This window comes from Brachycentrus maculatus, unplaced genomic scaffold (genome assembly GCF_059751285.1).
Source record: "Brachycentrus maculatus isolate JH-2025_06_01 unplaced genomic scaffold, ASM5975128v1 h1tg000061l, whole genome shotgun sequence".
NCBI classification, from domain to species: Eukaryota; Metazoa; Arthropoda; class Insecta; order Trichoptera; family Brachycentridae; genus Brachycentrus; species Brachycentrus maculatus.
Window position 1 is genome coordinate 2,445,382 of NW_028280815.1, and position 16,047 is coordinate 2,461,428.

The 16,047-nt window shown below is 36.6% G+C and overlaps 1 protein-coding gene across 4 annotated transcripts in view; it reads left to right on the forward strand.

Moving 5' to 3' along the window:
* Mhcl (Myosin heavy chain-like) overlaps window positions 1-16,047 on the forward strand; it is a 186,636-nt gene that overhangs the window by 108,962 nt on the left and 61,627 nt on the right. For all 4 annotated transcript variants that reach the window (XM_088256444.1, XM_088256445.1, XM_088256446.1 and 1 more), the window contains 4 exons: window positions 357-466; window positions 1,372-1,550; window positions 2,871-2,956; window positions 4,111-4,270. In XM_088256444.1, the coding sequence (XP_088112570.1) occupies window positions 357-466; window positions 1,372-1,550; window positions 2,871-2,956; window positions 4,111-4,270 (535 nt within the window). The remainder of the gene's footprint in view (window positions 1-356; window positions 467-1,371; window positions 1,551-2,870; window positions 2,957-4,110; window positions 4,271-16,047) is intronic.

Here is a 16,047-nt window from a genome sequence, read left to right on the forward strand (position 1 = left end):
AGAATATAGTACCAGGAGAAGTTATGCTCCTAGATGATGACATTCCAATGCAGTCTGAAATATCTGTATGACAGTAAACCACATCATGAGATACTTGGTCCATTTTGTCCAAACCCTGGGTCTAGCGCTAACAAAAACTATCGTAACTACCGTTCTGGGTCCAACAGACACTTATGTAAAGTATGCTACATTCTTTACTTGTAATTCTCAAGTACGTTATACATTGTTATTTCTATATGATTCAGATATTATAATACATTAAGAGTTTCAATAAACTCAACATTACCTTCCGAACGGGTCCATTAGACTAGCTTGGTAGAGAAGTTATAAATGCTGACATGCTTTCCTTTCCGCAGTGAGGAGATGTCCCGCCTGTTTGTGTGGAGTCGGGGACTGTGTGGAGCCGGTCCCGATGCCCAGGCCAGTCTGCGGAGAGCTTCCAGCATCAGAAGGACCCTCACCACCGGTAAACACATCACCTCTCCTGTCCAACTTTAAATTAAAATATGCCAGTCAAGCCAACTGACAAGCTAAATAAGTGATTTTATGGCCTGGATTGTTTTTCAACCTTCCAACATCATTGCTTAATATGCCAACCTTGGTCAATTGCTAGTCTCTGATGTTTTTGGCTGCGTTTCTTCAGGGCATGGACTGATGATTGTAAGCTCTTCAGCGCCACAAGTATAGCAAGTCAACCATTAACCGGCAATACGAACAACGAAATTTGATGCACTAAAGCTGTTGTCTTTGAAAGCTGAAATGGGGGTAAAGAATCAAGGAGTGAGGGACATCTTGAAGTGTCTCATCAACACATATACTCTCTCTTCTGGGAGTGTCGTTCGATTGTCAAGCCATATGAGTGATTTACAACCTACCAGCATCATTGGTCAATATGCCATCATGGGTTAATTGCTAGTCTAGTTCCATTTGGGTTGTTGAAAGAAGTTGTAAACTAACATGGATCTGATGTCGGATAGGTCCTCGCCCAGGCTCCTGCAACGGGCCTCCAGCTGTTTAAGTTGAAAAGGGGGCAAAGCATCAACAGGTGAGGGACATCTTGAGGTGTCTCATCATCTCGGAGAACTTGAAACGTTGCAGGTAGCTCATGAACCCACTGTGATCCATAAGGATTTGGGTGAGCTCAAAACCAGGTTCCTTGACTGATCATGTATGATACCATCTCACGTTGGATCCGATGTTGGATAGGCTCCTGTAATGCGCCTCCAGTTGTTGTTTTCGAAAGCTGAAATAGGGGCAAAGCATCGACAGGTGAGGGACATCTTGAGGTGTCTCATCAAAGAGCTTGAACCGATGCAGGTAGCTCATGAATGGTAAGGATTTGGGTGAGACTGATTGATTGGTTGTCTACAGGCGCGGTGGTAGTGAACCGGCGGTCAGTGGTGGCGCAGGTGCAGGCGGGGGTGGAGTGCCTGCTGGGGGCGCTGCGCCGGACGCGGCCCCGCTTCGTGTACTGCGCCCTGCCGCGCAAGCCCGACTCCTGCCTGCCGGGCCAGGAAGGCACCCTCGACGTGCCGCTGCTCAGGTCACAGGTAAGTCTCCAATATTTTCAATTTATTATTATATACAACATTTCGAGTGTGCCTATAACATAGATGTCGGTAGTGAACTCACATGAACTGTGTCACGAGTTTGATCAATATATCTAGGGGTTCTGAATAGTGAGTAGTGTGGTTGTCAATCAAGGGTAGAATTGGTGAATGTTTCACGTGTATAGTGATTATATAAACCAGCCTTTGACGGTCATAAGCCCTATAACTATACAGACTTTCATATTCTACCTATCTTTGTTGAGATGTCAAATAATGTATTAATATAATTTATATTTGAATCACTAACTTTGTGATTTTCCATGTTATGTTAAAATGTAACTTTGTTTTAAAATCACTGTAAATATTTTATTATTACTTAATTATAATGTAAACCGGTCTCCAAGCTAACCGGTAAACATTATAATTAAGTTATAATAAAATATTTATATTGATTTTAAAACAATGTTAAATTTTAATTATAAAATGTATTATTATTTATCCAGACACTGGATTATTAACCCTATGGATGATGTCAATATTATAGGTGTATCGAATGGAGCAAGCTATACATATACTTGACAGGTTTCTCAACTGATGGCACCACAATCAGCCATATTTCCAAATCCATTGAAATTCTACCCACGTGCGAAAGGGTTCCAGGACCATTGCATATATATAAGTTCCAAAAATGAATGCAGGATGGATGTTCAATAATGGGCAAAATGGTGAACGTTCCTTCTTCTTCTTCTTCTTGGTGTAGGGCTTGTGGCCGGTTTTCAAGAGGGAGTAGCCTCCTGCGATGTTGCGAATTGCATACATTTATTTAAAACATATTTTTAAAAAAAAATTGCAGAGACCCACCGAGCCACCTTGTGTGTCTTGTCGGTGGAGTTCTTTTTTAATACATTTTAACCTAAAATACACACAGAAAAAGAGAGAAAAATTAAGAATATACAAACATACAAATATATAAACATTTTACAATTTTCATAAAATTAACTGTTGATCATTTACCCATTCCTTTATTTTGCTTTTGTTTCATATTTTATTTTGACCTCTAACATTCATCGGCAACAAATTAAAAATGTTTGGAACCATATATTACAGTGTTGGAGTCCCATATTTATTGTTAATTCTTGGGACTATCAAACCTTCGTTGTGTGTAAATCGTGTATCATGGTTGTGTACTAAAAGATTTCAATATTTTTGTCTAGTTTGTTGTTCAACGATGATACTCATCCACAATAATCCAAGTACCGGCAGTAATTTTAAATGTTTATATATCAAGATTGGTCACAATGTATTTCTATTATTTTTCAGTTTCGTGGATTTCAAATTTTGGAAGCAGCTCGGATGTACAAGCAAGGGTTCCCCGACTCGCTGCCATTTGCGGAGTTTGCCAGAAGGTTTGTCACTACGCACATACATAATATTGCGACTGTTGATGACGGTCGCCAAGATTTTTCGTTGTCTTTTTTTCCACAGATGTCAGTACTATGAGGATTTTTGAAAAAGCTTTTTTTAGGCTATAGACAGCTATTTTTTTTACGATGTTGCGGTGCCACTCGAATACAGACTGGGTACCTTGAGATACATGGAATAGTCACTAAGCGATCACTGTCATTCACTTTTCATATGTTTGGGCGCATGTCCACTACCCGGAATTTTACCGTCCAGCAGTCTGGTTTTGAAAAATGAAAGCGACTATGACAGTTTAGCGTGATCGAGTTTACGCGCAACGTGTTCACGCACCGATCAAGAGCTCCGATCCGAAGAAAGATGGACAAAAGCACAAGTCAATCATTGTTTCAACCTTTTCCACTCTGACCATTTTTTCTCATAGCTGATCAGCTACTCTGATCGAAAAAATGTGACGTTTTTCTACCATTAAAATAAATATTTTGGTTCCCTAATTTTGGGACACTCTGTCGGGCAATTTGTATGACCCTTCGTTTTTATAACTGAACTTGAATGTGTAACTTTCATCGTTTTCCATGGTGGATTAACTATAAAATATTTATTATAAACACATAAAATGCAATTTCTGTTATTTTAACTACTAATACTAATATCACAAATTTTTTAAATATAATAGCTCCACAAAACCAAGAAGTGGGAGTATCCTTGGAGAACCGTCATAAATGAAGGATAACGACTGACTGTCCCAAAAAATATTAGCGGATGACAAATATCATCCCAATCACCCAAAATGAAAATCTATTTTTCCTAGATTATATATAAGCAATGGAAAGTCTTATTGAAGAAATGTTGGTTAATTCAATATGTTGCGACGATCAACCGCATTTATCTCAAATATTATACTTGGGTGATAGAGAAATCAATGATTAAAGTTATACCTGCGCCGGGCCAGACATTGTGGCCCACGGAGCTGCCTACTAGAATCATACGGGCCAGAATGTCCGGCCTGCAGAGTGGTAAGAGTTAAAACGCTAACTGACATGTCGGATAGTAAAATTCCGTGTAGTGGATAAACGCCCTTAGGGTTTCATTGAAGGGTAGTAATATCCCAAGCATATCGGTAGAGTATATCTCTGTCTAGGTTCCGCCTGCTGGCGCTGCCCGTGCTGGAGAGCGGCGAGGGCGCGGCCTGCCCGCCCTCGCTGGCCGCCCTGCCGCAGGACGAGCAGCGCCGGGCCGTGGAGGAGATGCTCCACTCCATCGACCTGGACGCCTCCATGTACCGGATCGGCCTCAGCCAGGTGAGCTCATACCTTCATACGTATACTGCTATCTCTTTCTCCGCGCTCGGCATCTAGAGCCATTTGCCGAACAAGACACATACGCGGCTGGCACCTATAGGTGATGCTGGTGAGTTTTTGCCTGATTTAGCCCGTGATATGACAGCTACCTAACCTTCACCGCTTTAGCGCTGAGATTTCTTATAATATGTATGCTAAAATTTAATGATGATTTTTTTACAAAAATGTTCCATTTCAAATAGTGGGCTTTGTGAGGCAAAAACAGTAGTTTTATTTAAATTTTTTAAATGTACTTCTATTTTTCTCTAAAACTTGGTTAAATTTGTGTATCTGTGAATATTATTTATATATCAGAACTTTAGAACCGCCCATGCTGCGACACAACCTCCCATCTCGACTGCCAAAATACACTGGCGTTTTTTATTTTTTATTTTTTCGGGAATTGTACAGCTTTGCATTTAGTAAAAGTATATAATAAAAAATAGTTTCATTAATAAAAATAAAGCCAATTACACAATTCCACATTTAAGTTATAATAACGAACAAAAATAACAAGACATTAAAAATGAAATAAAAGAATGTGAGTGTGTGTGTGTGAGGAAGGGAGTAAAAGGGTAAGGATATGGTATTAAAAGTCATCGTCGATATATCGACGATCGCGCTTTTGGGTACGACATACCAAAGTCGATATATCGATTTTGAGCACTCTTAATGGTTAAGCCACTGCGCATTCTGTCGCCATGTTCGGGCCTATTTTCCACGCAGCCTTTCCACCAATAAGAGTGACAAAATGGAATATGAAATTCATAACACTCTCGTAATGTCGCTCACTCCTTTCAACAACGTCATATATCAAAAAACTTGATTTTTCGGGAGATCGTTTTTAAAGTTTAAGAATATAATAAAATGTATTAAAAATGAATATCAAGCCACTTATTAAACTTTTTACTGTGCAGCAGATCTTTTTAGGTAAAACCTGAAGGTTTTTTTCTCCATTTGAAAAATATTTAGTATATTTAAAAAAATAATTTAACAATACCTTTTCTGAAAAATGCCAAAACAACACTTTCTGCCCTGTAGCGGGTAAATATAAAGTTAAAAATATGCCGCCTTTGCTGGGATTTAGTACATTGTTTAGGCATTCCGAAAACTTGCACTACTGAAAATTGACGTATTCTGATATATGACGTTGTCGAAAGGAGTGAGCGATGTGTGGTGTCATTATGTTTGCGAGAAATGATTGATTCGCGAATATTGTACTGTTATAATTATCCCAATTATTCACTTGGTTACTTCTCTACACGATACACATATCGCTCACTCCTTTCAAGAACGTCATAAATCAAAAAACTTGATTTTTCAGGAGATCGTTTTTAAAGTTTAAGAATATAATGAAATGTATTAAAAATAAATATCAAGCCACTTACTGAACTTTTTATTGTGCAACAGATCTTTTTAGGTAAACCGGACGGTTTTTTCTCCATTTGAAAAATATTAAGTATATTTAAAATAATAATTAAAAAATACAATTTCTTCAAAATGCAAAAACAACACTTTCTGCCCTGTAGCGAGTAAATATTAAGTTAAAAATATGCCTCTTTTGCTGGGATATAGTTCATTTTTTGGGCATTCCGAAAACATGCACAACTGAAAATTGACGATTTTTGATTTATGACGTTCTTGAAAGGAGTGAGCGATATGTCAATTTAGCCAGTAAATTACCAAAGAAAAATACGACACGCATTTTTTCATGAAACTTTTTACAATCAATTAAATTATCATATTCATTTCCTTAGTGAGAGTTTGTCATTTGAATTACCAAGTAAAACTTCACGAAGTAAGAAATTATTATCGAATTTCCAAGTAAAACGTTGTCCAGTTAGAATTAACCGTTTATTTACCTAACAAAACTTTACCTAGTGAGATTTTATAATTCGAATTACCTAGTAAAAATATATTATTCGAAATATCTAGTAAAATGTTACCAAGTAAGAAAGAATTCATCGTACGAATAAGTAGTAAAACTATATATTTTTAATTCAATTTTTTACTTAGTAAATACCACTATTTCTTAAAATCTCGTGTGACACGTGTTTCGATGCATTCCGCATCCTTTTCAAACACCGGAACATGAAATTATGTTTGAGAAATAATAATTTTTCTGAATTCGCTAACCATTTGATAGATAATGATCACATATTTAACCACAATAGCGTAGAAATAATAAAAATAATTAATACGAAATGTCCGCCTCCGTAGTGTAATGGTCAGCATGCTCGGCTACCGTTCTGGAGGTCCCGGGTTCGATTCCCAGGGGGGTTTAATAAATATAAGTGATTTTTTCACTCTAATATTTATTCAATATTACACTGGACTGGTACCTGAAGTGGAGGGCTGATCACCTTTCCTTCATGTGTAAACGATCGAGATAACACTGCGTTTATATGAAGCAGTGGCCTATGCACCATTGGGGTGCGGTAAGGGTTTTATTATTATTAATACGAAAAGCCGTAAACTGCAACATTTCGGAACAATAGAAATTCATAAAAAGTCATTCAATCTGAAGGGTGGTGTGGCGTCCTCCTCTCTCTGCCTACCCCTGCGGAGAGCGGCGTGACGGTTAGATGTGTAGTTGTGTTGCGTTTAATAAACCCGACGCAGTGATATCCGGAAGAGGTCGGTCCATTCACGGGCGATTTGGTCCGAGGAATCGGTCCGGCATTACGCCCCGCCTGTGGTCGTGCTCTGCGACCGCAGTGCGGTGGGTAGGGCGCGCGGGAAGTGCCCATAATTGCGCAGCCACCATTACAAGCCTTCTGTGAAAATACCGGCCTACGGTCAGGGATTATCGAAAAGATTGAAAATGTAATGACATCGTCTTCAAGAAGCACGCTGTCCGCCATGAGCAATGCTTAACATTGCTGTTGCGTTCAACAGATGGTCTAGCCATTGCGGTTAAAAAGCTTTTGAAAAAATATTTTGTATAAAGTAGGAAATAAGAGCTGGAGAAGACCGGGGAAAACTTGGCATGATAAAGTTTATCAAATATTTGATAACTCCTGTAATTGGAGATAATCCAGATTTTGTGAACAAGTATTTGGACACACTCAAAATGCCTTATGTAGCTGTTTGCAATCAGAGGGTAGATAGTACTTGAACATTTAAAAAAACATAAATTACAAAATATGATAATAAGGAGGGCAAAGGAAAACGGGAGTTTAGGGAAGGAGGTAGAAGGAGGAGGTTCGATGGACAGTTAGGGTTCTAATGATAGATAGTAAATAGTAATGTGTCAGACGTATGAAGACAGTAATAATATAATAATATATTTGTCCGCCTCCGTAGTGTAATGGTCAGCACGCTCGGCTACCGTTCTGGAGGTCCCGGGTTCGATTCCCAGGGGGGTTTAATAAATATAAGTGATTTTTTCACTCTAATATTTATTCAATATTACACTGGACTGGTACCTGAAGTGGAGGGCTGATCACCTTTCCTTCATGTGTAAACGATCGAGATAACACTGCGTTTATATGAAGCAGTGGCCTATGCACCATTGGGGTGCGGATAAGGGTTTTATTATTATTATATGAATAACTTTAGGGGGTTTTGAATATACGAATATTTACATTTTTATTTATATTTATTTAGTAACTGCCTCGTCGATCGATCGAGATCTCCGAGGCTGAGGAATGCGTTGATCGATAGTGAAACTGCGGTGTTGTATTACAGCCCGATCTGCATATCGACTTTTACCGAAGCATCCACTGCAAGCCGTGTGTGCGGAGTGCCTGTCTCGCCCGACTGGAACATTATCATTAATACGTTATTCAAATTAACATTTTTTTGCTTTGCGACACGCATGGTAATAAAAGGTGCCTTTAGACGTGCGCGCCTCGCCGCCCGCTTAGTGCGTAGTATTGCGCGTCTGTCGTGTCGTGAGTGGGATGAGGGAAGCAATCATTCCGGCAGCAACAAATGACTTTATTTGAATCTATCGAAATAATTTAATAACTCAAAAAATGACTTTGTTATTAGCTCAGTATATATCTCATTCTATGTCCACCTCCGTGGTGTAATGGTTAGCGTGTTTAGCTTGTAGTCCCAGGTTCGATTCCCAGGGGGGGGGGGGGTGAAAATAATTTTACACTGTAATATTTATTTAATATTACCCTGGACTGGTCGTCCAAAATCGTCAATTTTCCGTTGTGCATGTTTTCGGAAAGCCCAGAAAATGTATTATATCCCAGCAAAAGCGGCAAAATTTTAACTTAATATTTACCCGCTACAGGGCAGAAACGGTTGTTTTTGCATTTTGAAGAAAAAGTTTTGTTTTATTATTTTTTAAAAATAAACTTGATATTTTTCAAATGGAGAAAAAACCTTCAGGTTTTACCTTGAAAGATCTGTTGCACAGTAAAAAGATCAGAAAGTTGCTTGATATTTATTTTGAATACATTGTATTATATTTTTTAACTTAAAAAACGTTCTCCTGAAAAATCAAGTTTTTTGATTTATGACGTTCTTGAAAGGAGTGAGCGATGTGCCACGCATGTCTGAGGATAGATGGACGAGTGCGGTGCTAGACTGGAGGCCTAGAACAGGGCGCAGAGAACTGTGAAAGTCCAAAAGGGAGGCCTCTGTTCAATACTGGACACAAGAAGGGCTGAAGTAAATATGTAACTTAGCTAATTCAATACATACAAAGTCGTGAGCCCGTACGATGGATTCATTATAGGGTCATTATTGGACAGTATGAGATGATATTTGGTTGCAAAGTAGAGTGAGTACAGCTGTCCAAATATAAAACACAGTAAGGGACATTTTTTTTGTAGTACGTTTTTTTCCATTTTTGGACTAAGTAGAGTCTACTTAATCCATAAATGCAAAAAAAAACGTGCTACAAAAAAATGTCCCTTACTGCGTTTTAAATTTGGACAGCCGAGTAGGTACTCGCGGTACCTGCCCCGCCGACCTGGACTCGGCTGCAGGCTGCTGGCTGCTGGCTGCTGGCTGCATGGGCGCCAGTAGCCACCTGCGAGTCGGCGCGCGCGCACGCCCGTCCGCACACCGCCACCGGCGGGAAATCGCCGCGAAAACTTTCCAATTTACAACTATAACTTCGCCCGTTTTCAGTGCGTTTGTACTTTTGTTTATCATAAAAAAAAAAAAAATAGACTTTATTCGGCGAATTATTCGCACTGTGGTGTCAACGGATTTGTCGAAGGACAAAAATTCATGATTTGAAAAAAGGAACATTTAATCGATGTTATTTTTTAAATTTCGGTACCTAATTTCATATTTTACAGGATAAAAATAATAGTTTAAATGAGGACAAATATCGTTTATTTCTAATACGACCATTAAAAATAAATTACATATCTCATGCAACAAATATTGATAAGAAAATACATCTTTCTTAGAATTTAGTTTTATATCGACATTTCTTGGTGGAAGTGCGTTTTAGATAATAAAATAATTTTTTTTCGATCCGTGGCCGGTTTTCATCGTTACCGACATCGACAGTCTGATGATGTTGGAAACGAAGAAATCCGGTCAATGGTCAAATAAAATAAAAGCGAAAAAGCTGTTAAGTTGTTATGGTATATATAAGTATAATAAAATAACTTATTTTGTGGCAATCTAATCAGTGGTATTTTAATTAAATTTACGTCATTTTCCATACTTGATGCGATGGCTACGAAATAACAACATCCTCTTTTAATTTTTGCATTTATTATTATGATAGCAGCCATAGTTTACGATAATTGCAACTGAAAATGGTTTCGAGGTAATTAAAAAATGTTTTTTTACTTATCATGGTCTAACACTAGAACCACGACGTGTAACTTATTTTGAGTCGGGTGGTTGGTGTCGCGGACCCCACTCTGACACAACTTGATTCCTATTTGCAAACGCAAGCCACTTAGGCTAACTTGAAAATAGTATTCAATATTTATACTTTATTTTGAACATAAGTTTATGTTGTGTTTTTGTTGTTGTTTACCATATTATGATTTTAAAAAAATATATTGATCTTCTTACACAGAATAAAAAGTGAATTTACTATAAAGTCAAATTCATATATAAGCAATGTTTTTTTTTTAAATATTTTTTTTATTGTTTGGAATTCTAAAATTTTTCATATATTATTCTCAATATTATTAATATTTAAAGCATTTACTTCGTGGTTAGTCATTTTTACTTTTTTTTTTACAAAAATGTTAATAATATTAGTATATAACCACTCACCGAGATTTTTATGTCTACCGGTTTCGAGACGTACCCGTCTCTTCGTCAGGACAATCACTAACACAGCATGCAAACAATACTACCCTTCACCACCATAGCACAATTTACACACTCAAAACTACACAAAATGTCTAACACATGCGATTTTTGGTCGACCCGAAGACCAACATGCACTATAGTTTTCAATACAGACATGCGTTACGAGCCGAGGTCAAACGAGCAATACAATTAGATCTATAAAAGAATCTTTCATACATATTTCGATAATCTTCACTATCTTATTTCTTTTATTATCAATAAAATAAGTATCAGCACGTACCATTTTTTTGTAAACTCCTAAAAATAGATTATTGATAATTTTCAAGATTTTTGCCTTGTTAAAATTTAAAAAAAATTAAACATCAAAAATTATGTTGGGTAAATTATTTGCAGTTTCAATGAAAACACGACTAGTTTCGAGAACTACAGATGCTCTGATCGACAGGTGAAAATATATTCTGTTGATGAGGACATATGTAGTTCTTGAAACTAGTCGTGTTTAAATTAACAAACTAAAAAGTGGTCTTATACAAATGTTTAATTATTATATTGATCTTGTTATTCACAAAGTGAATGCCAAATCAATAAATTATTCCGTTTTTTATAATCTCTCGATCATTTTTTCATCCAATTTGAAAATCTCATACCATTAATTAATGTATACGGTTTTTACGCCTGAAAATAGCGTAATTGTTCCAGTAATAACCGTTATTTCGGGTTTTTAATTAACGTTTTTACCGATTTTTTGCGCAGCAACACGATTTGATCGGTAAATTTGGTCGCGTTGATTTTCAATCCGGTTATTCGTAATTAGAAATTTCGCATCCAATTTGTAAAGACAATAATGATTTTTTTCCTTTGTTTTGTTTAATTTCGGCACACTTTCCACGTGCATTCGTAATTACCGGTCCGGCGAGCTGATTATAATACTATGGCATCAAACAGTGCCATGAGAGTGTTTGGCTACTCACCGCCTTGGCACTTGGCACTGCTAATTTCGCGTGACTCCACTGTGCGATGGTATGGAAATATTTATACATTCATGCTATCGATAAAGGAGCTACACATCTAGAGCTGACTAACTGACCATCACGCTTCCCCGCAGGGGCAGGCAGAGATAATAGTACGTCACACCACTCTGTTTATGCAAACAATGCACATTCATACATCTCCTCATAAACACTCGTCGATTATTCCGACTTAAAAAAAGACCACTTTCAAGTATTTGACATACTTGATCATGTCGGGTTTTCCTCGATCTTCCTCTGCTCCTATCTTCATCTACATTCGCCTCATAAATTTGTTTTATCGTGTTTTTCTCACTCGGTAGTTCCACGTGTTCAAACCATCTCACGAGAATACGATCATATAACCTTTCGATGGCTTCATAGCTACGTTTGTAAGTACGTTTTGTAATTTATGCATTTGATTTTCCTTCTTGGAAATGACTTTTCACTCTAATTGCGATATGGAGTAAGTACCATACACTGTTTTACATATTGTTGCTTTAACGTGTGTGATGCTAACTAAGATTTTTTATCATTTAATTTTTTTTTTAATAATATCGGCCTTCATAGTGTAGTAGTTAGCGTGCTTGGCGTCCGTGCCAGAGGTTCCGGGTCTGATTCCAAGAGGCGTCAAAATTATAAGTGATTTTGTTTCTTATATTTATTTAATTATACACTGGAGAATGGCACCTTGTGATTTCTAAATGATCGTTTGATCAAATGTGCTGCGTCATAAGGGTGTTTTCTTTATGCAAGGTGCTGCATTGTGTTGTCCATTATCTTCTTCTTTCTTGGTCCATCACAACTTACCGTCTTTGCAGACCGTTTGGGTCTGCTCTCCTCGTCCTCAGGCTGTAGGTCCTTCTGTCATGGACAACGTCACCTAGGCCATGCCTTCGTATCATGTTATCTTTCTGCAGCATCCATGATTTTTTGGTCTTCCTCTAGATGTCTTTCGAGGAAGATCCATGGCGATTGCCTGGTTCACAATATGATCAGGTTCTCTGCGTCCTATTAGCCCATACCATATCAATTGCCTTTCCTCTACCTTAAGTACTATAGATGCCTGTAACACCCAGGCTTCCAGAAATGCGTAAACTCTTGGAGTCAGACCGTTAAATCGTCTCGAAAATAATCGATATTTTAAAAATAAAATTTTAAATTTTGTCCGCCTCCGCAGTGTATTGGTCAGCACGCTCGGCTACCGTTCTGGAGGTCCCGGGTTCGATTCCCAAGGGGGGGGTAAAATAAATATAATTAATTTTTTCACTCTAATATTTATTCAATATTACCCTGGACTGGTACCTGAATCGGAGGGCTGATCACCTTTACTTCATGTGTTAACGATCAAGATAACACTGCGTTTATATGATGCAGTGCCCTATGCACCATTGAGGTGCGGATCAGGGTTTGAAGATTTTTTTTACCATTATTAATGTTATTTGACCCACTATGAAGTTTCGTATTGGCATCTATGTATTTCCAATTTGATTAAAAGTACGCTATTTTCTAGTTTTTTTTCCTGTCTGGGATTCTGTTCACCCGCCTCTCTTTTGATAAGGTCTCTATCTCCCTCTCTGGGTGAGGCTACCACAAACAAACAAAAAATAAAACAATCAAAACATTAGAATCACGTCGGCGCGGCGTTATTCCGTAACCTAATTCCTCCAAATGTAGCGTAGAGTCGTCTCTAGTGACCGTCGCACTGTGGGAACTGTTATTTCGCTTTCACACGGGTGCCGGTCGGTGGCGCTGCGATCAAATCGCACTCAAAATAAATAACATTCGTATAATTAACGATCAAGTTTTATATGTGTAACTCTAATTAAGTGCCCTATGTACCATAGGGTGCGTATGAGGGTTAGAAGAAGAAGAAGAAGAGCAATGCAGAAAGGTTCTAAGAAGAACTTCTCCCGCTTATTCTTTCTTCTTATAGATCATCGGATCTGTCTGTTCCTTTATCCGTCTGGCTGGTTTAAGTGATCGCTTTACACACGTATAACATTCAGCAATTCTACCCATTATTGACAACCACACTACTCGAATTCTTGGAAGTTCTATATCTATATATATATATATATATATATATATATATATATATATATATATATATATATATATATATATATATATATATATATATATATATATATATATATATATATATATATATATATATATATATATATATATATATATATAAATCAATTTAGGTAATATATAACCATATTCTTCTTCATCTTTGATGAGATGTCTAAAAATAATATGAAAAATAACTCCTATAATTGGAGATAGTCCAGATTTGTGAACAAGTATTTGGACTCACTCAAAATGTTGTAGAGAAATACTTTAATGGCATTCACCCATGGTAAATATCTTCTTACTCTGGAATTTCATCGTCTCCCATTGTACAATAGTTTAGATGACGCGGTGAAATAATTGTTTTTCTTTATTTCTAAATGCGTATTTAACATCGTCGGCATTTTCACATGGTAAAAACTTTATTATTCGTTTGTCGGTTGGGGTAGAAAGCTGTTTCCCGACCTAAAGACGTCGGATTTCACCTGTCGCAGAGGTATTCTCACGCGCCGCGACTCTAATAAACAGTGTGATGTGCATATCTGCTGTCACATCGGTGCGGTGATAAGGCGGTATGGAATACCGAATACTATGTTAAGTATTCGCGGCGAAACTGCGAATGTGAAATCGGCCTAATGCCGGTGGGAATTCGTAACTGAAATTTCATTCCATTTTTTTTGTTTGTTTTTATTCTCACTAAGTCGGACAATTCTTCGATTTTTTTTATTATTTTTATATTTAAAAAGAAAATATCTAGTTTACTTATTTTTTTCATGGATTATGATTCGGCATGCTTTTTGGCAATTAATATCTATCCATTTTTAATATATATTTAACCTTGTAAATATTACCATTTCGTAAAATCTATTGTAACACGTGTTCCGATGTATTACGGTGTTTGATACAAATGCTGAATTAATCGAAACACTTGTCGCAATGCATTTTAACAAATATTAATAAATAATTACCAAGCACCATGTCCAAGTGACACAAGCTCGTGCGAGTACGGAAAAAAAAGTATGTAACCTCGAGTACCCTACCTGTCTCTACTATTTCAATGTCTTGCCGTTCTTCCTACGTTCCTCCCTTATTTCCATTCCCACATATCGCTCACTCCTTTCAACAACGTCATATATAAAAAAAACTTGATTTTTCAGGAGATCGTTTTTAAAGCTTATAAATATAATAAAATGTATTAAAAATAAATATCAAGCCACTTATTAAAGTTTTTGCTGTGAAACAGATATTTTTAGGTACAACCTGAATGTTTTTTACCCATTTGAAAAATATTTAGTATATTTAAAAAAATAATTAAACATTACCTTTTCTTCAAAATGCAAAAATTACACTTTCTGTCCTGTAGCGGGTAAATATCATGTTTAAAATATGCCGCATTTGCTGGGATATAGTACATTTTCTGGGCATTCCGAAAACATGCACAACTGATAATTGTCGATTTTTTTTAATATGACGTTGTTGAAAGGAGTGAGTGATATCTGAATGATGTGGGAAATGTAGGCTGTAATGTTCGAGGATATTGCATAAATGTGGAAGAGGCTAAGCCTCTTTTCAAAGTCTGATTTTTCTTTGAAATTCTCTCTGCCTGTCTCTGAGGGGAAGCGGCGTGATGATATAGTTTTTTTGTGATTTCTGTAACTTTAGGTATTTTTTTTTCGAAGAACGTCAAATTCGAACAATTCTTTCGGCGAATTTTCCCAACCGTAGTAGAAACCTTGACACTGAAAATTAAAAACCGGACGTAAATAATACACATCATCTGTCTGCGGATAGGATTGTACGAGATGAACAATCGCTGTCGTATTTTCCATGGTAATTAGGTATACTTTGTATTTCATTGTTTCCAGAGGCATCCATTCTCGCTAACGCCGCGCCATCTTGTACCTGTTCTTGGCCATGCGATGTTCTCATGGTCGTTAGCGGAGTAATTTGTTTGGGAATTAACATGAAAATGGCCGTAAATTCTGGAAAAAATGTAATCACACACTTATTAAAACTTATACGAGTGGGATTCAGACTATTTAAAGCATTCAAATGCAATTATACATTTATTTGTTTATTTACTATGTAGGAAAGAAGTTCGAATGGCAGATTTATATATATATATATATATATATATATATATATATATATATATATATATATATATATATATATATATATATATATATATATATATATATATATATATATATATATATATATATATATATATATATATATATATATATATATATATATATATATATATATATATATATATATATATATATATATTTTTTTTTTTTATATTATTGGACATTATTATTAGAGTCGTAACAATCGGCGGCTGTGTATGAGGAGATGCATGAACGTGAAAGAGGCGAAGAATGTTTACAAGGACAG